Raw genomic sequence first — 24,662 nt, 5'->3', positions numbered from 1 at the left:
ATCAATACATTTAGGCGGAGTTAACAGTATCTCAGAATAACAGAATATGCGCTCCAAAATGTATTTGGTGACCCTCGTAAAATCTCCTTCAAACCACCTGTGGGTCCCAAACTGGTCTTTGGGAATATCCACTTAAGGATTATTTATTTGTAAAAAAACAACTATATATAAATATATATATATATTTAAATATATATATATAAATATATATGATTTTATATATTATTTACTTTACAAAGAAAGAATAAAATCTGCATTCCTTGTGCAAACATATATCCCAAAGTTTAATAGTGATTAGCTGTATTACATATATGGGGAGTTCTCTACAATGATTGTGATTGGTCTGGCGTCAATGGGGGGCGTGGTCTGTTTTTTACAGGAAGCCTAATCAGGGACAGCACGTGCTTCTTTTCAATGCAAATGATATTTTACATGTCAAACTCAGACTTAAAATAATGTTATAACCTGACTTTAGATTGTGTTAGATAAAGTAGGACAGTGCGAAACACTATGTTTGGAAACAAACAGCATCTGATTGGTTGATGTAATGATTCATTACCCCAAACAAAAAGAAGACTGACTTTGAGTTAAGCCAATTTGCACATAGTCTAAAAGAACAATTTGTGCTATTATGCATTTAAAAGATACGTTTTTATCGTCCAATCAGCAGCCCAAACAAAATATTGTGACCCAAATACCCGCCATGCAGCTTTAAGACTGCGGTCTCTCTTCTCTCTGTAATCCTATTAAATCACTGAGGTACACAACAGCAACAAAAGCAATCATTGACGTAATCACGAGACCCGGTGCAGGTTGAGATCCATCTAATGATGGCATGCAGGCCACCCCCACTCCCCACTCCCCACTCCCCACCCCCCACCCCTCCTCTGTCTGTGCAAATCTCAGCCATGGGACAAGTTGACATCAGTCCAGAAGTGGTGGGAGGCTGCAGGAGGAGCGCTTGAGACAGCAGACGGAGAACAGTAAACCCACTCAAGAGATTAACGTCCACATATCCCGGCAGCAGGAACACTGTCCGACTTTGTTAAACCTCCATAGTTTGCGTTGCGGTGGGAGGAGCAGGCTCCTACAGGCTCCTCATTCACCTCTGCAGCACCCCCCCCGACTGCATTCATTCACAGTCAGCAGTTCTGCGAGCGGTGACCACCAGACAAGATGCCCGGCGATGGGTTCACGATCAAAAGTCGCATCAGGAATTTGCTGCGTTCCCCATCAATCAAGCACAAGAAGAACAGCAAAGAGAGTCTCTCCAGCAAGGTATTTAACCACATGCACCCCCCTTTAAACGTAGAACAGGTTAAGTGTGTGAGTAAACAAACAAACACAGCAGTCACGTAATGCTGTTTTTCTTCTACTTGTTGTAGCCTTAGATATTGATTATCGATCCAAACATCATAAGAAACAGGTAGAAAATGCAACATTTACTAGAAGAGCAACACTCTAAACTGCCATTAAAGAGGAAAAGTTACCACCTTCTATTAAGACACCCTTTATAAAGTGTTAATAAGTTGCAATTAATGTGTTAATAGTGTGAATAAAGCATTTATTTACTAATAACTTTTGGGCAGCCGGAAAATTATTTTGTGTGGTTAAGACTGTTTGCACCAAAAGTCTATTTATTAACAACTTTATAGAGCATTTATTAATGATAACTAACATATACAACTGCATTGTTACCAAATATATGTTATAAACACCAGCTAAATTGATTTTTCACAACTTAGAAACCCCAAATTTGCTCTAATTTATGGTTTTAGCTCATCTATGTCGACTGGCAAATTAATTATTGAACATCAATGAAGTCATTGATTCAAACTTTTTATAAAAGCGGTCTTTTTATAAAGTGATAGTTAGAAAACGTTAAGCTTAAAGGAGTTGTGTTTCATCATCAGTGTGCTTTATATTATTCACTATTAATATTTCATAGACACCACAGACTCAGGTGCATTTATGTTACTCCAGACTCATTAATAACCTGACAGACAGACAGACAGACCGCATGTCTTGTCGCATCTTCTGTTTGATGACTAGATCTTTTACATCTGTTTTTACATCTCTTACACCCAAAACATTAAATAATAATATTATCTATAACAGATTTCAAGCTTATGGTCGTCTGAACCTCTGCTGTGTGTGTGAACCTCCTCAATGTCAGACACAATAGTTTGTCACAGGGAAAGCAAGTACACGTAGAACAAATCCAAAGTTTCAGCGCAGGCATGCACAAACTAATTAATCAATACGTGTTTGGATTATCACAGCGAGATGCAATACAATGATCGATCAAAGTTTTGTAAGTAAGATTACAGAAGGCATGTGTTCACTGTTCACGAGAATGTGTATTCACAAATACTGGAAAGATCTTCTTTCAGTGAACATACAGTATCTCCTTCATTATGCATTCAGATATCGCCCCAAATATTCCTCCAACTGATTCCATTAAAACTCCAGACAATCCTTTTGTTCTTGCTAGTGGATGCATTTTATGGAAGTGTTTGTCGGAGGAACCCGTAACACCACACAGTGGAGAATGTGTTTGTGCCTCTCGAAGCTCTCAGATTTGATTCAGTAGAGAAACCTTTTCATTTTTATTAAGTTTGTGGATTCATTTTACAATGCAACACCCTGAAAAACAAATGTCAATATATATAAATATGTATAATGAATTCTTAGTTATCACATTCCACGGAGACCATTGATTTTAAATCTTAAAAGTGACGTGAATGTCAGTGTTTTCAAAATGTAACAGCAGAATTAAAGAGGACACCTAAGTTGATCCTTAGCTATCGTCCTCACATGTTGCAACCAAACCAATCTATTCCTGTCTTTGATTCATTAACAGGGTGCTTAGTTACATCCCTGCATGCCTTGAGTCCAGTATTTATCCCTCTGTCAAACAGCTCTGCTTTCACTTCTCTCTGTGATTAAATCCTAAAAAACAAACCCCACTGTGTGTCTCTACAGGTGACTTTGGAGAAGGTGCTTGGAATCACAGCGTCAGGAAACAGTGGTCTGGCTTGTGACCCCCGATCTGGACTAGTCGCCTATCCTGCAGGGTAAGAGGAGAGAGAGAGAGCGAGAGAGAGAGACCTCGTCTGCATCCTTATCCCAACATCTGACCTTTGCCTTATCAACGCTCCATGCTTCCCCTTCCCCTGTCATATCTGCCTCACGCAGACGTTTAGTGTGCAGATTTGTATGTGCGTGTGTGTGTGTGTGTTATCGCTGCACTATCTTAGAGGAGCGGAGGAGGAGAGCTCTGTGGGCTTTCTCATCAGAGAAACTCCAAAGCTCCTTTTTATCCTGTCCCCGGGGAGGCTTCCTTTGACTCTCTCAGTGATGTAAAGAGCGTTGTGTGGTATTGTTAATTCTATGCCAACAGTGACTCTGGCTGTGTTAACTTAGCTCAGTGCAGAATAAGAGAAATGTGAGCTGCAGGTTGGAGGATTTAGATCCAGAGCTGCTGCACCACCAGGGTGAGAACTGACTGTACGAACAGAAACAGTGCACTGAGCCTCTTTTGTTTTGTTCTCAAATCTTCTGACAAAGCTGTATTAATACTAAGAAGGTCAATGGCTGTTTACTGTATTGTTGTGTCACGGAGTGCATGTTCGTGAATGTGTCTGAACGTGGCCTTGTGTGTGTGTGTGTGTGTGGTTCTGACTGAGATTTTAGAAAGCCATAGCCTACTTCCCAAATTGTGCTCAGTCTGGCAACCCACCTGCTTTCTCAGTTTAAATCTGCACAAGCTGTGACACCAGGGATGCAGTTTCTAGCTGCTCTCAAACAAGTTGTGAAGAGGAAGTTGTATTTGTAGGAAACAATACGGTAATGGCCGGAGTATTTAAATATGGAAAATAATAATGAATTAAAAAGGGGATGAACCATAAGGGGCAGGCTAAATAACAAAAACACATAATGAAGCAAGACTTTTAGTTTGAAGCCTTTAAATCCACCAGTGCAAACACTGATACAAAGTTAGGTTAATGTTTGTATGATTAGCTTAGCTTTAGCTTTAAACACTGTAAACAAGGGGACACAGCTAGCTTGTCTTTGTGCGAAAGTAGTTTACAAACGTCACCTACCAGGACCTCTAAAGCTAAAAAAATGAACTGGTTGTTACCAATTTCTTTAATTGTGCAGTGTCATGTGAATTATGTTAACTCGCTTTAGACAGAACCAGGCTAGCTGTTTCCAGTCTTTATGCTAGCTAAGCTAACCGGCTATAGCTTCAAATTTAGCTCGCGCAGATATGTCCATACCCATCTATGCTAACTGTCTGAGAGAAAGCGTAGCCAGTGTGTCTCCCAAAATGCCAAACTGTTCCTTGAATGTTGACTAATTTAACAATTTCATTGTCAAATGTGGTCGCACACAGTTCGGGTCTTTATTTTACAGTTCAGAAATGCTTCAACGGTTTTGTATGACCCGCCTTTGTAGCAGTGTTTGTAATTTTGATTAACTTCAGACCACCATATGTTGTCCTTCAGAGTTAATTAATATATTAGAAATAAACATCCAGAAGAGACAGTGCATGAATAAGTACAATGTTATTGTCTTTCTTGCTTTATATAAAAACAGGTCACAGAATAAAGTCTATTCCAACTGAAATTAGTACATTTACATCACTTCTGTACATATTAGTTGCTATTAACAGCTAGATTAACGCTATACTATGTGGATTCCTGTGTTACATCAGAGCCTAAATGTTTAAAAGGTTATAGTTTATAATCAGTAAGTATGTTAAGCAATACCACAAGTATGCACTGTGAAAAGGCAGTTTAATTATTGTGCATCTCTTGCAAAGACATTGACTAAATAAAATTTAAAAACCTTGAAAGTTGGTAATGGGATTTTCAACTTAAGCATAATGCTTAAGGAATGTATACAAAAACACACATATCTCATTCGGTGAATTCTGATTCTGTTTTTCCTTGTGTAGGTGTGTGGTAGTTTTGCTGAACCCCAAGAAGAAGAGACAGCGCCACATTATTAACACGTCAAGGTGAGTTGAAGACAAATACAATCTGCATTTAAACGTTAAACTGTCAAAGCGCGAGTCACGCTGAGCTCTCTTTCTCAAATTCTCTCACTGTTCACAGAAAGACCATCACAGCTCTGTCCTTCTCCACTGATGGCAAGTACTTGGTCACAGGAGAGGTGAGTCTTCTCACAGTCAGTCTACCTTATTCTTTGGCCTTATTCATCATCTTGCAGGACGCAGTAGTCCACAGTATAAGGAATGATTGAGAATAACCCAGCAAGAACAGTCTCTTGTTAATGGTGATCACGCAGAGCTTATTGTAGAAAGGCCCAAGACTGTGTTCCCTCATGTTCCACTGCAATGTGTCAGTCGAGCATCTGCAGTTATGTTGTAGTTACACGGTGTGCCCCAGCCAATCAAAGCCGATTAAAGACTTCTGAGTGTAAGTGGATCAGCGCGCAGTAGGCCGAAGTTCAAAAGACCAAATGCGATGAGGAAAGTCTGTTCCGGGTGCAATTTAAAAAAAAAAAGAAATTCCAAATTTTGTAGACTGTCCACAGTGCGTTATTTGAATTCTTGAAAGTGATTACAGAACAGATTTTTTTAAATATTGAACTACTAAATATACAAATTTGCAGGACGATCTTCCAAGCCAAATGTTAATATATCAGTCAGCATCTAAAGCTGGGCGCATCACAGCGCTGTCAGAGGATTTCCTCAAAGCCTTGAAAGAGGAGAAGAAATTCCTGAGCGAATGATCTGATAAGAAACACATACTCATTCACCAAACAGGAGCTGATTTACATCAAGGACAGGCGGGCAGCAGACATGCATATCTATTTTTACATGTCTTTTTTTTCTGTCTCCTTTGTATGCAGCTCAATCTTGTCATCCATTTTCAGCATCCCGGCTGCTTTTCCTCTCACCTTCCTCTTAACTTTGGCCTTTGAAAGGTCTTTCTGCCGTATTCAATTTAGAGGCCACACAAATATAGCTCGCTCACCTTTTGATCCCCGAGAGAGAATAATGTGAGCAGGTCAAACTGAATACAGAGAGCAGAGGACAGAGAGGATAATCTCTTAGAGAGCTGGATAGACTGGACTGGCAGATGACTCCTCTGTGTTGTTGCAGTGGATTGAAAGAATAGAGACAACAAAACCAGCACAATATAGCACTTAGACATAGAAAAGAGCCCTTTCTTAAATCAATGTCAACTACTCACTCCCTCTCCACATCCCTCTGTCCCTTTTTCACCAGAGCGGTCACCTGCCAGCGGTGAGACTGTGGGACGTGGCAGACCGAAGACAGGTGGCGGAGCTCCAGCAGCACAAATATGGCGTCTCCTGCGTGGCTTTCTCCCCCAACAGCAAATACATTGTCAGTGTGGGAAACCAGCATGACATGATGGTCAACGTCTGGGTGTGGAAGGTACGCCTCTCAGCAACAGTCAGCTCCTCTCGGCAAGGCTGACCGGTGCGCCATGTAGACGCTTGATTGTGTTTGTCATATGGGTGCAAGCTAGAAGGCATTTAGCTTCTACCTTTTCACACACACACTCCTTGTTATGTTAAAGTAATAGTTCAACATCTTTAGGAAATTAGCGCTGCTTATAGGGGTGCAACGGATCATGAAACTCACAGTTAGGATTCTTCACGGTTTTGAGTCTCGGAATAAAGGGAGCAAATATAACTTTTAGAGATCCCCCGATCACGGCCTTTTGTCGCCGATACCAAATGTTGATCGACGATCTATATTGTCAGATATAAATCATTTTTATTGTTTTGTTATAGCAGCAGGTATACAAGGCTCCAGACTATTTTGTTTTACCTCTCAACAATTATTTCAACCGTCCTGAAGTAACTGTAAACCATTAAAAGTTCTGAAAGTTCTCCTTTTACTTTGTTATAGTCATCTATAGTGATTATTTTCATAAAACACACAATACAAATGATTTGTAATTTATTCAAATGTCACAAGATTACAGTTGAACACATCATGATAATGTTATAATTTCTAATTCTCAGTTTTACTGAACATAGCCTGAGCGCAACATAATGCATACGTTAGCCGTTTTCAATGTAATGTAGCATTATCGATCTCCTTATGACGTAATTTCACACTATGATTACGTTAATTACAACTGTGTAATTAATCTGCAATTCACATGCATGGGGGGGGGGGGGGGGGGGGGGGTATCTCTACGAATCCCGGATCAACTACCGCTAACGTTACACCACTAGTAGCTTAGCATAAAGACTGCAAACCCGGCTCTGTACAGACATGAATGCTATGTTCTTAACATGTATTGTTTTTTTGCAGAAAGATGTTGTCGTGGCTGCCAACAAGGTGTCGAGTAAGGTGACAGGTGTGTCTTTCTCTGAGGACAGCTCCTACTTTGTAACTGTGGGGAACAGACATGTCAAATTCTGGTTTCTGGACCACTGCAAGGCCAGCAAGGTAATCTTTTTATGTCTTTTATAAAGTTTGTGTCAACCATGTAAGATGCAACTTTGCTTTAGTCCTGCCGAGAGTCTTCCTCTCCCTTCAGAAGAATCTACTAAACGTTTTCACACTGTATGAAAATCTTCATTGCTTTGGTTCATGCTATAAAAACTATCACAGTTACGTGGGAGTTTGGTTTTGTCACACTTACCATTTAATTGTTATTTCGTTGTCGTGAACTTCACACAGTTGTCTTCACAACTTCACGACTGATTTACAAATAATCAGATAAAGAAGTGGAAAATAATTTGGTAATACAAGTCACACATGTTTGTTTTCACACCAAGAAGTTCTACTTTTAAAAGAATGATAGACAAAAAAGGAAAATATCACAACGTGTGCAGACATTTCAAATTGACTGGATGGATGTAACGTCGACATACACAGAAATGAACTATGTTTTAAGTGTAAATGTGTCCAGTGTTCTGCTGTCAGTCTGAGCCTCATCATCTAACTCTCACCCCTTTGTGGTGTTCAGGCCAGTGCTCCTGTCCCCCTGCTGGGCCGCTCGGGGCTGCTGGGGGAGCTGAGGAACAACTTCTTCTGTGATGTGGCCTGTGGACGGGGCTCGACATCTGACTCCACCTTCTGCATCACCTCCTCCGGCCTGCTGTGTGAGTTTAACTGCAAGAGGATGCTGGACAAGTGGGTGGACCTGCGGGTGAGTGGCTCAGCTCACAGGAAGTATCCAACAGTGACAATAAATTGTCTGGGCTCTTTAGCTGCCACTACTTTTATGAATTATTAATCCCATATTGGAGTGATGCAGGGGATATTGATCGGGCCGTGTCATTCCATCTAATGTGGGCGCTAACATTCATTGCAGTGATACCTCAGCTAGCCTGGCTCTGTCTGAAGGTAAAGAAAGTCTGCTTACCAGCAATGCTGAAGCTCACTAAGTATCTTTTTTTAAGTACACCTTGTGGTTTTAGGTGGATTTTATTTTTTGCCTTTGTGCTAAGCTAAGCAAACAATCTCTTGCCTGTAGCTTAAAATGGTATCGATCTCCTTATCGAACTTTTGGCAGGAGAGTAAATCAGCGTTTTTTGTGTGTGTATTTTTTAAATAAAGTTTGTGCCAATCATGTAGGTTGTAACCCTCTCTTAGCTTTAGTACTACTTGGAGTTGAATTCCCTTTTTCTACCGCCAGAACAATCCTTTTGCTGCCAACTACTCCTTATAAGATTGACATTAATAAGCCTGTGTGGTGTCATGGCATTAAATTCAGATTTCTTTCTTTGAAACGCTATAAACGCTACGCTGCTGGTTTTTATTTTGTTCTTTATTGATTCAGTCGCTGTCTTCACCATTAATGGGATATTTCACTCGTCTAATTAGCCTTCAGCGGCGTTAAATCAACAGTAAATGTATGCATTTATTACGTGGTGCTGTAAAACCAGTAGTGCTCATAGTCAGTGTGTCCAGCTGTGATGTTTAATCAGGAGGTGACGATGATGAAGGTGTGTGAGTCCTGCTCCTGCCTTCTGTCAGAGGATCAAAGAGGGATGAGCAGCAGGAACGAGGAACAGTGCAGGATGTGTTTGGACACATTCCAATAAAGACGCATTTATTTCCCACGTCAACCTTCTGTAACCTTTATCGTTACTGACACGCAGGATTGTTGTGGACTCCCTTACACTTAATTATTAAATTACAGTTGATTTCTCATTAGTTTACCCACCTTTTTGTTAACCAGGACATTATTGTGGGCAGATTCCTCTGCTCCAGTACTGTCATCTGTAAACCTTAGCGCTGTGAAATGAGCTGATGTCCTTGTTGTTTGGTGTCCTGCCTTGCAGACGGGCGCGGCCCAGTCTCTGTCTCTGTCTGAGGATATGATCTTCTGTGGCTGCGCTGACGGAGCGGTGCGAGCCTTCAGCACCGTCGACCTTCACTTTGCCGGCACGTTGCCGCGGCCGCACCCCCTCGGCTCTGACGTCTCGACCGTCACGGAGGCCAGGTGAGGAAGAGCTCAGGAGCAACACAGCCGTTTCTTTGGCAGGGATCCACGGCAGGATCAAATGCTCTCATCTCACGTGGCTCCGTTTCACAGTCTGAATGTTTCTAGCTAGAGCTGTAGTCTAAATCGATAGAGCAGTATTTTAAGCTCATTGTATGTTACTAAACTGTACCACACATTTTCCAAGTCCAGACACAGATATGATGGGAATATTGTATTATACAGGCTTAAAATGACTGAAATAAATTGTTTTCTTTATGATTCAGTAGGCATACATTTGGCAATTTCTCTGCTGTGTTTATGAGCAGTATTGCTGGTTGAATTATTCAGTAGGCCTTCCCTGCCCCTGGTCAAAATGTATGACTATTTTTAGAAAAACATCTGTCGCCGATTTTCCATTATCTTTGAATATGTATTCCAATCTCATTCCCATCAGCCACCTGTTTTCCACCAAGACGGACGGCCGTTACCCAGACGCCATTGCTGTTACCTATGACCCCGTCAGCCAGTGGCTCAGCTGTGTATATAATGACCACAGTGTGTATGTGTGGGATGTGAGGGATGTCAACAGGGTGGGGAAGGTGCACTCTGCCCTCTTCCATGCTGCCTGTGTCGGGGACCTGGAGGTAAACAAGGGAACGATACACACCTCTTTAACCCCGCATGACGCATGCAGTGTGCCTCTAACCAGCACCTGATTCAGTGTAGTTAATAATTATACAATGCATTGAGTGTTGCGTTGACTGGTTCAATACCACCCAAGTGCCAAAATTGGGCGGCCTTGAGCAGTTCATTTCTCCACTGAATCCAGGACCAATTTGGAAACACTAAATGTATATTATTATCAGATTCTGCTATTGAATTACATTGAATACGCTATATGTTAATATTAAACTCTTACTTGTGTATATGTTTTAACTTGCTAATCACAGGCAATAAAGGGTCGTTTTGTAACATTGCATTGTAGATAGAACTTTGCAGCGTTTAAGCTGCAGTGATTCTGACTATAGTTTTGAGTTTTAAGTTTTTATTAATTCACAATGAGCATTTTCACAATCAACAACATGCATTTGAAATGGAAAAGTGCCAGAGCTAATTACTACATGCTCCATACTGAATTTAAATCAATGGCCCAGTGCTGGAATCCTACATAATTTATATTCCCCTGAACTCCCTCTCAACGAAACACCGTCTCTCTTGTCCGTCCTCAGATGTTCCCAGATGTTCCTGGGGAATTCGGTGCTGGCTTGTCATCAGGCGCATTCCTTAGTTGCTCATCTGACAACACCATCAGGCTGTGGCGCATAGACGACAGCACGCAAACTCATTTTCACTCTCAGAACATCCTCAGTAGTGTGAGTTCATCTGAGAAGAAAATAATTAACATTTCAGAAGCTCACAAATCCTCCTCCTGATGGGTCATTTCTCTATCCGTGTCATTGCTTTTGCAGGATCTCCTGAATATAATCTACATAGACGGAAACACTAGTGCCTTGCAGGATCCAGAATGTTTGACAAACATGAATGCAGACAAACAAGGAGATGGACAGACGGCAGAAAGCCGGACCGGCATCCGGACCATCTGTGTCAGTCCAGACGGCAAACACCTGGCATCTGGAGATCGCAACGGGATGCTGAGGTAGGACGAGAAGGCTTAAACTGAGACTGATGACTGACTGAGGTGACCTCCATCCTAAAAATGTTTTTTTAATTTATACTCTACAGGGTTCATGACCTCAGGAGCATGGAGGAGATTCTGAAAGTGGAGTCCCACGATGCTGAGATCCTGTGTCTGGAATACAGTAAACCGGAAACAGGTAAGCGTGTGTGACAGTGTTAGTGATTATAATGACGCTTGAAGAACGTGCGTGCGTCGATCGTACACGATCATGTGATTAAGTTGTCTTTTTGGTGTCAGGTCTGAAGCTGCTGGCCACAGCCAGCAGGGACCGTCTGATCCATGTCTTGGATGCTGAGGATGACTACAGTCTGGTGCAGACACTTGATGAGCACTCTTCATCCATAACAGCCGTCCGCTTTGCTGGTGAGCCACTCGAGTCACTGTCAACATCTGACAGCTAATCTTTGCTTAATCCTCGCTTTCATCTCCATTCAGTCCCGCTCTTTTATGTCGCTTGCAGCTCTGCTTGTTTAGATAATACATGGCAACTATACATGTGTTAGATGGAGCTTTGTTTGTTTAAGTCTTTTCTGTTGTTTGCACATTTGCATCAGTTACTGCCCTTGATTTTTAATTTGGTTTCATTTAGTCTATCATTTTTTAAATCTTCTGTGTCTGGAGAAACATACTGTTTGTAGCTGACTGATGAAGACCGGCCTTCAGGCCTTATTCAGGATTAAATATTTCTTTGTTCTTCAGCCAGTGACAACAAGGTGAGGATGATCAGCTGTGGGGCAGACAAGAGCATCTATTTTCGCACTGCACACAAGGTAAGACACGTCTGAGCAAGATGCGATCCGTCAGCTCTCAACATCAAAACATGCATCTTCCCACAGGTAGAATATCTAATAAACACGCATACATTATTTATTGCTTGTTGTTATGTAATAATTGATTTGGCGAGAGTTAGATGAGAAGATCAATGTCACTCTCACGTCTAGCTGGAGCCATTAGCTGGTTAGCTTAGCTTAGCACAAAGAGTGAAAACGGATGGAAACAGCTAGTCCAAAAGCTAAAATAAATCCAACTACCAGCACCTCTAAAGCTCTCTTAATACTTTAAATCTTGTTTTTTATTCAAACTTGTCCTTTAAATAATGAATTATTACATATTAAGTTATATAGTTGTAGTTGGGGGATATGATAGTGATTTTCAGTTCCCGGAATGTCAAACTAACCTTTTAATATGATAAAGTCATTTGTCATTGCTTTTGTTATCATAATCACGTGACATCGCATTTCATAAAAGCAATACACAATTTGAGGCTATATGCTGCAAAATGCCTGGTTTCTCCATACTTGCTGCTTCATTTTGCGACAGAGGAACACTCTGACTAAACAGCAGAGATTACTTGCTAAACCCAAAAATAATTTCCGAAAAATTCTGATAATTATTTCTGGCCATAAATAACTCAATGAGGAGCTAATCTGGGTTCGGCATTCCCTGCTGCTTCATTGCTTTTGACTAAAATGAACTATGAATCAATGGATTCCTCACACCGAGGACTCACTTTGGAGCTCAACAGTAACACAATCTGTTCAGCTTGTGTTTGTGAAAACAACTCGACAGCACGTACCATTTGGTCTAGATCCTCTAGATCTGCTTCTGGGTCACTGGGACAATCTTCTGTTCGGTCAGAGTTGTATAAGTGACAACATTCTTCGTAAACTTAAGACACGATTTAGGCCACGGAAGGGACTCATTCAGTTGTGTAGGGCACAATAAACAATGGCTTGTTAATCTTCAGTAAAATCTCATTTAATAAACGTGTTGTGACAGGCCATGAAACATGGCCTAAACTTCTAAACGTATTCATTCCGGCCAAACTTTAACTGAGACTAATAGTCTGTGGTTTGCATTTCATGCATTTTAAGCACAACAGCCACTTTAAAGATGCACTCATTCATATTGATTTAAACTCATCTCTGCAGCAATAAGATGTCCGAAGGCATGGGTCAAGTTTGCTATTTTCTTTCCAAACAATGTTACAAGCTACAGCAGCCCTCCTTCTCAGCACAGACGAGATCAACACCTTCATCTTCATCAAGCGGTGTGACAGTAACTATCTCATTTTAAACATCAACAAAACACAGGAGATGGTCCTTGATCTGAGGCCGAAGTGAATGACCGTGAGCCGGGTGCTCCACAAAATCCAGACAATCATTCAGGTGTCCTCATACAAATACTTAGATGTCCACATAGACAACCTTCTTTGCTGGGAAACACACTTTGATAACCTGACAGGCTGGAGCACAGACTTTAGGGCGATTGAGGCCGTATTGGAGTGAGCAGCCAGATCATGCTGATGATCAACCGGGTAATCCCAGAGAGCATCATTAGATATGGAATCACAGCATGGCTTGGCAACCCAACAGAGGAACTGAAACTGCCAGCGTGCACAAAGCCGCTATGAAGGTAATGGGGAAGAAAGACTATGAGGTCATGCAGAGCCTGTACGAGCAGGCAGTCATGAGACAAGACACAGAAATCATTGCAGACTGTCAACATCCCCTCTCCTCTGAATATGAACCTCTGACATCAGGAAGAAGACTCTGTGTGTCAAAGTTTGAATCAAACCGCTTGAGGCTATCCTTTGTTCCAGCCCTCCATCAAGCTGCTGCGCTCTAATACTGAATCTTACTTACACAAGCATTTTAGCACATAGCATTTTTGCACTTTGATTCTGCAGGTTATTTAAGCTGTCGTGTTGTCAGAGTCAAATGTATAATCAAATGTCTCTTTATGTTTTGGGGTGTTTTCATGTGGTTTTTGTGATGTTTGCTCGAGACACATTTCCCCTCATGGGCAGAACAGTTTACTCAGCTCCACCTTTCTGTCTGTTTCACAGACTGAGAGAGGAACGGAGTTCAGGCGTTCTCACCACATGGTGAGGAAGACCACGCTGTACGACATGGGTGTAGACCCCACCTGCAAGTACGCTGCTGTCGGCTGTCAGGACCGCTGCATCAGGTGTGTGTGTGTGTGTGTGTGTGTTTTTTGAAGGTCCATGGGGTTTGCAATGGGAAGCAAAGACTCATTGTCTTTCCTTCTGACTGCAGGATTTTCAACATCAGCAGTGGCAAGCAGAAGAAACTCTACAAGGGGTCGCTGAGTGAGGACGGCAGTCTGCTCAGGGTAACGTGTTTCTCCATAGTCTGTCCTCCACATGCCGTTCCCTCCCTGTATATACAGAGTATTGACTCTTTTGTCCTCTGTCCTGGCAGGTTCAGCTTGATCCGTCAGGTCAATACGTGGCCACCAGCTGCTCCGATAAAAACATCAGCATCTTTGACTTCTACACTGGGGAATGTGTGGCCACTATGGATGGACACTCTGGTAACAGAACACACACACCTGCACCTCACATACACATATTTTATGATGTCAACCTGAGATGTGAGTAAATTACACTTTTAAAGCAGCAGGGAATCTGTCGCCTACAATTAACCCTTCCCTAAGTCCCGCCCCTCGAAGACAGACTGGCCAATCGTAGCGTAGCATCGTCCAGCTCCGACCAGGATCCGACAACCATCTGGCTGTGCTCCATAGACTCTCATGCAATGGTTTCAGTGACAGTGTGGGCTCCATGGTAGCTCACAGCGGGGCTTAGAGAAGGCTCAATTATCAGAAACCATAATACAACTCGCTTCGCCATGTTTTTTGTTTTGCAGAGATCGTCACTGGGATAAAGTTTACCAACGACTGCAAGCGTTTGATTTCTGTGTCAGGGGACAGGTGAGAAACAGTCCTGTGTGTGGTCCTACTAGTGGCTCACGTAGACTCCAGTCCATCTGGAGTCTACGTGAGACAATTAGAATATTATAACTACGTTGTATTTCTAAAAAGATAACAAGCATTAGTTCTATATTTAAAATGAGAGATCTAATAACAAGCAGACATCCAAATATGAACAGTGTGCTGGAATACAATTACTGTAGATAACCAGGAGTGGAGCAGCAAATTAAAATCATTTTCTGGCCTCTGCTGCCAGAGGAAATGAGGGGGGAAATGTGTTTGCAGACAGTTTTCTCAATAGTCAAGCTGAAATGAAATGTTGAATTTTTAATGCCTGAATGCTTTTATCTACCAGCTGTATCTTTGTGTGGCGACTGGCTCCAGAGCTGACGATCTGCATGAGAGAGAGGCTCAGCCAGCTCAGACAAGACCCAAACACGCCGCTCTGCAAGACCCCCAGTATCAGGTGACGATAACACACCACCTTTGACTCCTAAAGGACGTTTATTTATCACATTTATTCCATAAAGCCCATGAAACAGTATAAAGACTGCCATAAACACTCACACGATGACTCTGACGGTAGGCGAGAGGTGCATAGCGCCCCCACGCTGGGTGATGTGTCGTCTGACAGTGACCGCGAGCACGAGGAGGACGGAGAAGAGAACGACGACACCAACGACCCAGAAGACATCGCGGCCAGTACTTCCTCCGACAGCAGCCATGGAGAGGAGGACACAGGTACCGTCTGATTATGAACTGAATGAGAATACAAACTCAGTGCTGACTCCATGTTGTCCATTCAGGTGCGACCCCTTGTGTTGGAGAGTGTCTGCCATCTGTAGTGACCTTTTATTCTCTCTGTGTGGAGGCCAGCTTCTGATAAAAGAAACAACCCAGACATCAAACAAGTATTATTTCATTATTATTATAAAGCTTCTGTGTGCTTTCATACAACAGGTGGTTCAGATGAAGGACAGGAGGACTGGGAGCTGACAAAGGTTGGTGGTTATAAAAGACTTTTATCGGTTTAAACAGTTTAATGCTTTTGTATTAGAAATATGAAATGGGAAGAGCATTGTCATCGCTCCATCCAATCATCGTTGTTATTCCCATAGAAATAAACTGAGCGATAATGATTATAGTAACACAGTGGGAGGAATGCGATAAATGTTCTCTTTCACATTTTCAAAGGGCTGTTCATTATAATGCAGTGTATGAAATATCTTTCTTTTGTCTTCCATTTCATTAGTTTTATTATTATTTCATGCCATTTATGGAAAGTACAGTACCAAAACACCTGACAATACACAATGTTTCCCTTTAATTCAGGTCCTGACAAACACTTCATAGTTATTAGTAACAGCTTGTAAAAATAATCAGTACAAGCTTTACGCATGTAGGATGGAAAGCTGATGAACAGTTCGGCTGCTGCTCCAGTCGACTGTCTCTTTTAGTTTTCCGTCGGCTCTTCAGAAGGACTGAAGCCGCTTAAGGATCTCGGGCTTCACTCCACCACACATGAGATTAAGTCCTCTGTGATTTACCGGGGGGAGAAATACCCTGCTGAGCCTTAAAAGTGATAAAAAACATACGTGAAATCCAAAGTGTGCGTACTAAAAACTAGATCACACAACCTCATCTCAGATGTGTACACCTGGGTATAGACTGATACTTTAAGTACTTGTCAACTTTAATTTTCCAGAACTGTTGTGTTGACGTTTTTATTCCTCAGAGGCGTTATGTTTTTGAATTGTCCCTTCGTCTTCCTCAAATTTGGCATATACGTCCACTTGGACGCGCAACACCTCGAGGGAATTTCTTCCAATTTGGCACAAACGTCCAAAGGTTAAACTGATCTGAATTTGGTGGTCAAAGGTCACCGTAACCTCACAAAACATATATACGTATATGTTAATTTTGACAATTTTACACAAATGTCTAATGGGATAAAATGACTAAGTGATGACATTTTGGTCTCTAACATGACTGTTTGGCACACGAGTGCGAGGCTGTAATTCTAGTCTTTTACAGTAGAAGTCGTAATTCGTTGTGTCAACTTGTACATCCTTTCTAGCATGGAGCCGTCAGCCAGGACCCACCTGACTCCTCTAAACGTCCTCGGAGGCGCTGGTCTCGTCGTATGGGCTCTCTGGAGCTGATGGTAAAGTCCATGCTGGACCTGAGGCAGCTGGAGACCTTTGCTCCCAAGAAAAACCCCAACTGCTCCCCTCATGACAGAGAGAGACGGAGCACGTCCAACCTCCATGAGCCTGCGGTATGCATCTATGTCTAAGAGAGAGAAAGAGGACCCATGTCTGTGTAATTGCGCTGCTAAGTCACCTCATTTTCTGCAGGAGAGAGCCAAGAGGCATCGGCCCTGGCCACATGCTGACTGGCTGTCCTCGCACCCATCCAAGGGCATCAGGGGGACGGACGGAGCCGTGCTGTACCCCGAGGAGAGCGAGGGCGATGCGAGTCTGCAGGGCGGGTAAAAACCCACTCAGCATACATGCTTTCACTCCGGCAAACACAATGACACTGAAAGGGAACAAAAGTGCTTTTCTATTCTTGGTTTCTCTCCGCCCGCGTTGCTCATTGTTTCCACCCCTCTTCGTTTTCATACGCCAGTGATTACATGGTGAAGGAGCAGCGCTGCAGGATGCAGAGGCGAGGGATCCGCAGTGAGAGCAAGGAAAGCCGCAGCCCGGACAGCGCTTGCTCACTGGGCTACGACAGCAGGGACTCCAGCCCGGATCGTGTCCTGGATGGTGAGATCTTACTCTGTGGACAACAATAAAAAAAACCACAAAAAATACTGTCAAAGCAAAACACAAGTGTGATTGAGATTCATTTCATTAAATTATTAGAAATACAAGGGCACAAAAAGTAAACATTAGTATTTAAAGCCACTTCTGTAGATGTACAAATACAGCATTTCTGACTTTACCGCCCGCCACATTAAGACATTAAGGCGAACAAAAGCTAATGCCCCCAAATTCAATTAAGTTCAAATTACTTTATTCATTTTAGATGCTGAAATCATACCAAATCTCTACACATCACTGCTTTCAGTGAAGGTTTTTCTTGCTTCTTTCTTTGTCCTTGATACTATAGTAAGCTTGAAGGAAGCAGACTAATGTTTAAGGCATTTCTAAATAGATATCAAAGTTACACGTGTATGCTACATATCAGTGTCTTTATCGGTCTGCCGTTCGGTTTCAAGTCTTATTTTTCTCAAAGTGTGTCAAGTGCTGGATTTTTAAATGAAAATTCACATGAAAGCCATGATATCTCTTCAACATACGGTAAAGCTGATTCCCGCCGAGAGGGATTTAAGCACACAGAGGCTAGGATTTTCCTTCAGTTTCAGACCTGATAGAAATATGTCAAATAATACTCCCGCATAAGCCTCAGTGTCCTGGCTGGTCATTTGTTGAGGATTATCTGGTACCTGCCTGCCGTGTGCAGTAAATGTAAGAAGGTCAAGGAGGGTTGTTTTCCCTTCATACATTTTTTTTTTCCTTCCTTTTTCGCTTTCAGACGTGGAGTCCCTGAGCCAGGACAGCTCTGATGAGGAGCAGGAAGAGAGGGAGGAAGAGGAGCAAGAGGCAGAAGTGACGAGTATGGACCAGGCTTTGAGGACAGTGACTGACACTGCTGACGTTGGTCAAGAAGATTTCCTCAAGCGGAACTTTGAGACACTGGGAGAGAGCTGCAGCCTGGGTAAGAGGAGAGGCCCAACACTCACATTGAAGGAATACTTAGAGGACGGTGAGGCTTAGCTTAGCATAAAGACGGTGAGCAGGAGGAAACAGCACCTGGAGTCTTAGCCTGGTAAACTCTCAGTGGCTCCCGGTACAGAAATAGTGCGCGCTTTAATGCCACCCTAGTTGCAGAAAATGAGCCGAACAAAGTTGTCACTCGTCTGCCGATAGCAGTGTACATTCCTACACTGTGGCAAGAGTGTGCGATGTTACATTGTATTCTGTCTCTCTGTGCATCATGACGTTACTACTTCACTGCTCGTTACTGCAAAACCTCACCTCAGTGAGTCCGCAAATTTATTTTATACGCAAGTTTTCCCCTAACCATCCTGCTACGTAACAACCCGCCGTAACAAGACTTGTTTTTACACTTAGATTTACAGATGAAACAAACAATGCATGGTGTGCTGATTAGTGAACTAATGAGGTACTAGTGGTGGATGCCAACTGTCTCCTGGCTATAGCTTCATATTTAACAGATATAAGACTGTTATCTATCTTTAAATCTTACTCCGGGCAAGAAAATTAATGCACATAATTCACAAAATAATGGACTGCTCCTCTAAATGACTATTGTTGGCAAGTAGACATGCAAACAATATTGATTAGTTTTTCGGTTCCTCTTTCTGTGTCACTGTTTGTTTTTTCTCTTCTCTCTGCCACTGTCTCTATTTTCCTCTTTGTTTTTTTCTCACGCTTGATGTCTGTCCACAGCCGAGCAGAGCAGAGTCCCTCGGCTCAGTATGTCTTCACGCTTCCTGGCCAGAGGACATAATAACAGGTACCGTTGACCAGTGTGGACTCACAGCTATAATTACAAACCCTTGTGGAATCACGCGCACTGCTCTGCTAAACCATCTGTGTGGGCTCCTGATCTAGCCGAGCTGTCAGTTTACAATGACTTTGTTAATTATGTTTGAGTAATTCTGTGTGTGTAGGAAGATTGTTTTTTTGTCTTTGGAAGTTTTTGTACTTGTTTATTTGCATTATCAATACTTGTGCAGCAAGACATATCACTACTTTTAAAGAAACTATGATTTAACATTTGAGAAATATGCTTATTGGCTTTCTTGCAAAGATGACAAGATGGATGCCCTCCTCATGTCACATGATGCTACAACGAGCAGCTTAGTTAGCTTAGCTTAGCACAAAGACTGGAAACAGCTCCAAAGCTCACTAATTACCATGTTCTATATAGGTTCTAAATTTGTACTAAAACTGAAATGAAGGACTGAAACAGTTTTTCGGGGGGGGGGGGGGGGGGGGAGTATTTCTTGACCAGTAACTTCATGCAGTCTCTGATGGTTGCCTGGCAACTGCTCTTGGCCAAAAAATAACCCAGCACATAAACCCCACCAGGAAATCGTTTAGCAAAAAAAAAAGATACCACGTGTTAATTAGTGGGCTTTAGAGGTAATGCTCGGCGGAGTTTGACAGAGACAGGCTGGCTGTAGCTCCACATTCTCATCTGAGTCTTGGCTAATTTCCCAAATTTGTATTGTTGTTGTTGTTGTTCTTAATATAATTACATGTTCTAAATAAAATACCACTCTCATGAACGTGGAGCTAAAAATGTAGCTGCAACCAGCAGCTATTTAGCTTAGCTTAGCATAAAGACTGGAAACAGCTTTGTGCCTGGCACTGTTCAAATGTAGCCTCGCATAGCTAGACCTATATCTCCACAACACTGAGTCAGCGCTGGAGAAAGGTCTGACTCCACACATTATCATTCTGCTATAGAGGGGAAAAAACCTCTTCTTTGTATTTCTTTAAACCAATCACAGTCGCCTAAAGCACAGGATGCAGCAACGGTGCCCTTGCAAAATAGATAGCGCACACAAAGGAAGTGGAGGAGAAGGCCATGTGTGATATGCATTCACCGAAAGCTCACTAATTAGCATGTAAAAAAAGTGAATTGAAAAAACACGTTGTGGTTTAATGGGATATGGAGCTGGATGATTTCTTGGTGGAGCACAGGAGGTAGAATGCTAGCGGTTTACAGTCTTTGTGCTAAGCTAAGCTAACCAGCTACTGGGGATAGCTTCATATTTAGTGTACAGAGTGGTGTCAATCTTCTCCTCTCTCTCTGCAAGAAAGCAAACTATTCCATTAACTTATCGTGTATCTCTGTGTAGGGGCATACCTCTTTTTGCCAAAGTGCATGGAAAGGAACAAGGCAGCCACTCGGCTAAGCCCCCTGTGTCAAAAGTACGGCCCTTGATGGAAGATAACCAGAGCAGAAACACGGAGGACAAGACCCTGGTGTCCTCTGGCAGGATCGAGGGGCCAAAGTAAGAAGAATACACAGACTAGGAGCTGAATGGGGTTTATTTTAAGACAAGTGCTGCTTTGGCAGACTTGGATTAATGAATCATGAATGCAAAAGATCAAAAAGGTTCTCTGTTGGCATAAATATATGATTCCAAAATGAATAGAATGCAAAGAATGCAAAATAATACATACTTGACAAAGAGGAGGTTCATGAGGTCACACTAGGTTATTTAGTTTACTCTGTTTACAGCCAGCACATTTACAGTGTCATGATAATGTAACCGACATGTAGCACAGACACGAAGGAAACATAAATCATAACAACTGATATTTACTTTGTCTTGTTCTTGCCGTTTTTGGGACTGAACTATTGTGTCCGAAGTGATCTTAAAGCTGCTGTGTTGCCTCTCGGCAGGCTAGACGCTCCAGACAGAGACTGTGGTACCCCGAAGAAGAAAAAGACGACACGGACCAACCTGTGGAGGATGTCCAACCCGCCACCCAAAGCATCGCCGCTGCTGGACAGAGCGACATGTTTGCAGAAATCGCACTCTGCCCAGAACCTGGCCTCAGAATGTACGTTTCATCATCATTTTGTCAGTTTATTACTATTTATGTGCCATTTCTGTAATATTTAGGTCCGGTTATTCGATGAGCTAGGTAGACATTGTGAGATTCTGCCACAAGAGTGTGTTTAAACATAATTTGCATGGGGATCTTCTGTGAAATATTCAAAATAAGTTGCTCAGACTTTAAATAATTACCTGGAATTGGCAATAATACATTTATATGATGTAAAACTAAAAGTCATTCCTAACAATTCTCAACATGATTACATTTTCCTCTGTTTCTCAAACAAATCTCCACTTCCACATTTTTCTCCAGCTCTTCACTCCCCTGTGCCCTCTAGTGACCGAAGGGAGTTGCGCAAGAGACCTCAGCATCTTTCCCTGGATCACGGCCCTCCCAATCCTGCCTTCACCTTTTCTTCACCCTCCACTGGATCCCCCGAGTCCCCCGATTCCCCGCTGCCCTGGGAGAGCCCCAAACTCCGGCCCCACTCCTACATGAACCCCACTGCCAGCTCCATGGCCAAAAGCAGCCGCTCCACCTCGCTCGGAGACGTTGTCCAGCTGGCCACTCCGCCTTGCTCCCCCCTCTTCCCCGGGGGCAGGAGGTCATTAGGGGAGCTGGAGGTTGAACCTCCCCTTCTCACCTTGTCTCCCGTCCCCACTTTTCCCTCCGCCGTCTCATCAGCGTCATCCCTCTCATCATGTCCTGTACCAAACAGTCCCTCCCCAACTCCTCCCCATCCTACAGCTGCAGTTTCACCCTCTCCATTCCCCCAGAACATCCCGCCCTCCCGCATCCCACTTCCCAAGCAGCCTCTCAGCCCTCGCCGCAGCCTCTGCATGGATGTGATGCCGAGCTTAAATTGTCCCAGCAGACACCCGGCGGGGTCTTCTCCTCCCACCATGGACGTCAAGCCTACTCCAGGAAGCAGAGGTGAGACAGCCAGCCATGCGCTGAAGACGTCACACATGAGCGCATTAGGAAAGAACTAAAAAGCAGTGTGTGATTTTGTGTTCATCTTGTTGTCTTCAGCACTCGGCAGGCATCGGTGTCTGGATCCTTCTTTGCCGAGTTCACTACCAGTGAGGCAGAAGAGAGACTCGTTTTCAGAGAGGTACTATTTTTTTTTAAACCACTTCTTAACATTTAGCTGCATGTTGTTTGAGACGTTTTTTTATAACTTACACACATATCTTCCCAGTGCCAAGGAGCCATTACAGGCGTCTGGAGCCAAAGAGTGCCCTCTGGTGCCCGAACAGACCTGCACATCCAGCGCTGATCCCCAGCCAGGTCTGCCTCCCCAGAACTCTCTTATCTACCGTTCCTCCTCTCTATCACTGCATCTCTTCACACTGCTCGCCCTCTGCCTCCCTGCCCGTCTGTCAACCTGCATGTCTGTCAACCTGCATGTCTGTCTCTCGTTCCCCCGTCTGTCTCTGAGCTCTCCCACTGTGATGACCTGGGTGAAGTCCACAGTTTTCATGTCTGCTCTTTTGGTTGATTTGTTAGAAAACCGACCAAAGATTTTGTGCGGCAGGCTCGATATTCCACTTGAATACTTCTCTCAAAATCTAAACCGCTCATTACTATAAAAATAGACCCTTTTCTTTTGCACAACTTTTTCTACCTCATCATCTAATAGAAAGATTGCAGTGGAATTTGCTCACATCAATGCTCCCTTTTGATGATAAATAATAATTGCCTGACATTATGCTGTGACGTATGGAGCCTCTGCAGGTTGTTTTCCTCACATTGCTCACTTTGCTCAGTAAATAAAAGTGTCTAATAGAGTTCGAATGCTGAGATGAAGCTTAAAATAACTTCTTCATCCTGTTCTTCACGCTTCTGTTCCTGCTGTTCTGTGGATGACAACTGCCTCACAAAGGCAACAGATTTCATTTCATTTCAATTTGAGAACACAGAAACCATAAATGCCATTAAGTGATATCCAGTCCACATTTGTACCTACAACTGTGTTTTGCCGGAGGATGTAAACTGTGAAATCATTTTTTCGCAGCTCCTGCTCTCTGGCTTTGTGCAGCAGCCCTTTTCTTTCTATAGTTTCTCTTCTGCAACCAAGTTTTTTCTCTTGTTGTTTGATGTTCTTCAACCTTTTGCTCAACATTTACTGTGCACCTACTTCGCTCGATAACTGAGTGTTTGTGTGCAGACGCTGTACAGTATGTACGCCTTTGTGAACACTCTGATTTGCCACATGCAGCGCTGTACTTGAAAGAACTCTTCCCTCTCTCTCTCTCTGCAGATCTCTCCATCACCTTGGAAACTTGTAGGCAGGCTGTTACGGAGCTTCACAAGAGTCTGAGGAAAACTGCCGCGCTCTACTCTACGGTCAGTAAGTGTGTGTGATATGTGAGTGGGAGCATGAACAGATAGGAATTATGTGAGATTCTCTCAGGTTCCATATATATAATAGACTTTGCCGTTGTTATTTCTGTCATTTTACATCTTAATTTAATGCACCATTTGTCTCTCTGGCTGAAAGTCCATTAATGGAGGCGATCGACCTAAAGCTGCAAATACTTTGATAATCCATTGTGTGTTTGAGTTGTTGTTTTAAGCAAAAATGAGAAACGTTTGCTTGTTCCGGCTTCTCAAATGTGGGAATGTACTGCTGTTATTTCTCTGGGGAAAGATAACCATCCCATGTTACAAAAGTCCAAGGTGACGTCTTCAAATGTCCTCGTTTGTCCGACTAAAAAAAACAAACAGAAAGTCTGGACCCAGAAAATTACATTTTTTTTGCTTGAAAAATCAACCGATTATCAAAATAATTTTAAATTAATTTCTGTCATCCAACAAAATCATGTTGCACTATTTTATTTTGAATTTGTATTCTCTTATTTCACACATGGAGTGAACATTGACAGCTTCCTTATCTGTTTTCCCACATATACTTCATAAAACCAGGTCCTACAAAGCGACCAACAGCTTGGTGAAGATCAGCGAGATATGAGGAGCATCCTGTCCGAGGCCCTGTTCACGGTGAAGGCCGAGCTGGACTCTCTGCCTCACCCCACCTCACAGTGCGAATGGCCCCGAGTGGACCAAGGGGTCAGAGGTGAAGGAGACAAGGCCCTGGCTCTGCTGGAGCAGTACGCTGAGCTCCTGCTGAAGTCTGTGGAGAGGAGACTAGATAACAAGACGTGA

The 24,662-nt window shown here is 42.8% G+C and overlaps 1 protein-coding gene across 1 annotated transcript; it reads left to right on the top strand.

The window, feature by feature from the left end:
* Nucleotides 1-1,176: 1,176 nt before the first annotated feature.
* Nucleotides 1,177-24,662, top strand: LOC142942054 (mitogen-activated protein kinase-binding protein 1-like). The gene is made up of 33 exons (XM_076084222.1): nt 1,177-1,278; nt 2,986-3,077; nt 4,964-5,026; nt 5,124-5,181; nt 6,263-6,433; nt 7,325-7,462; nt 7,986-8,168; nt 9,307-9,467; nt 9,904-10,093; nt 10,679-10,822; nt 10,919-11,106; nt 11,193-11,284; nt 11,386-11,511; nt 11,848-11,918; nt 13,997-14,118; nt 14,208-14,283; nt 14,373-14,484; nt 14,820-14,883; nt 15,239-15,349; nt 15,470-15,624; nt 15,844-15,884; nt 16,961-17,173; nt 17,241-17,374; nt 17,515-17,654; nt 18,427-18,609; nt 19,365-19,431; nt 20,786-20,941; nt 21,337-21,497; nt 21,807-22,427; nt 22,527-22,608; nt 22,696-22,784; nt 23,758-23,843; nt 24,423-24,662. Exons 1-33 carry the CDS (start codon nt 1,177-1,179, stop codon nt 24,660-24,662), a joined length of 4,632 nt encoding a protein of 1,543 aa, XP_075940337.1.

Source organism: Anarhichas minor, unplaced genomic scaffold (assembly GCF_050575085.1).
Source record: "Anarhichas minor isolate MPS153535 unplaced genomic scaffold, ASM5057508v1 ptg000136l, whole genome shotgun sequence".
In the NCBI taxonomy this organism is placed as follows: domain Eukaryota; kingdom Metazoa; phylum Chordata; class Actinopteri; order Perciformes; family Anarhichadidae; genus Anarhichas; species Anarhichas minor.
Note: the sequence above shows the minus strand (reverse complement) of the source record. Positions and strands in the feature narration are given on the sequence as shown.

What these genes read in the sequence shown, in the direction of transcription:
- LOC142942054 (XM_076084222.1), top strand. Translation starts at nt 1,177, where the DNA reads ATGCCCGGCGATGGGTTCACGATCAAAAGTCGCATCAGGAATTTGCTG. An exon ending in ACAAGTGGGTGGACCTGCGG is followed by an intron (nt 8,169 to 9,306) that starts GTGAGTGGCTCA and finishes CCTGCCTTGCAG; the next exon opens with ACGGGCGCGGCCCAGTCTCT. An exon ending in GGGAGAGAGCTGCAGCCTGG is followed by an intron (nt 18,610 to 19,364) that starts GTAAGAGGAGAG and finishes GTCTGTCCACAG; the next exon opens with CCGAGCAGAGCAGAGTCCCT.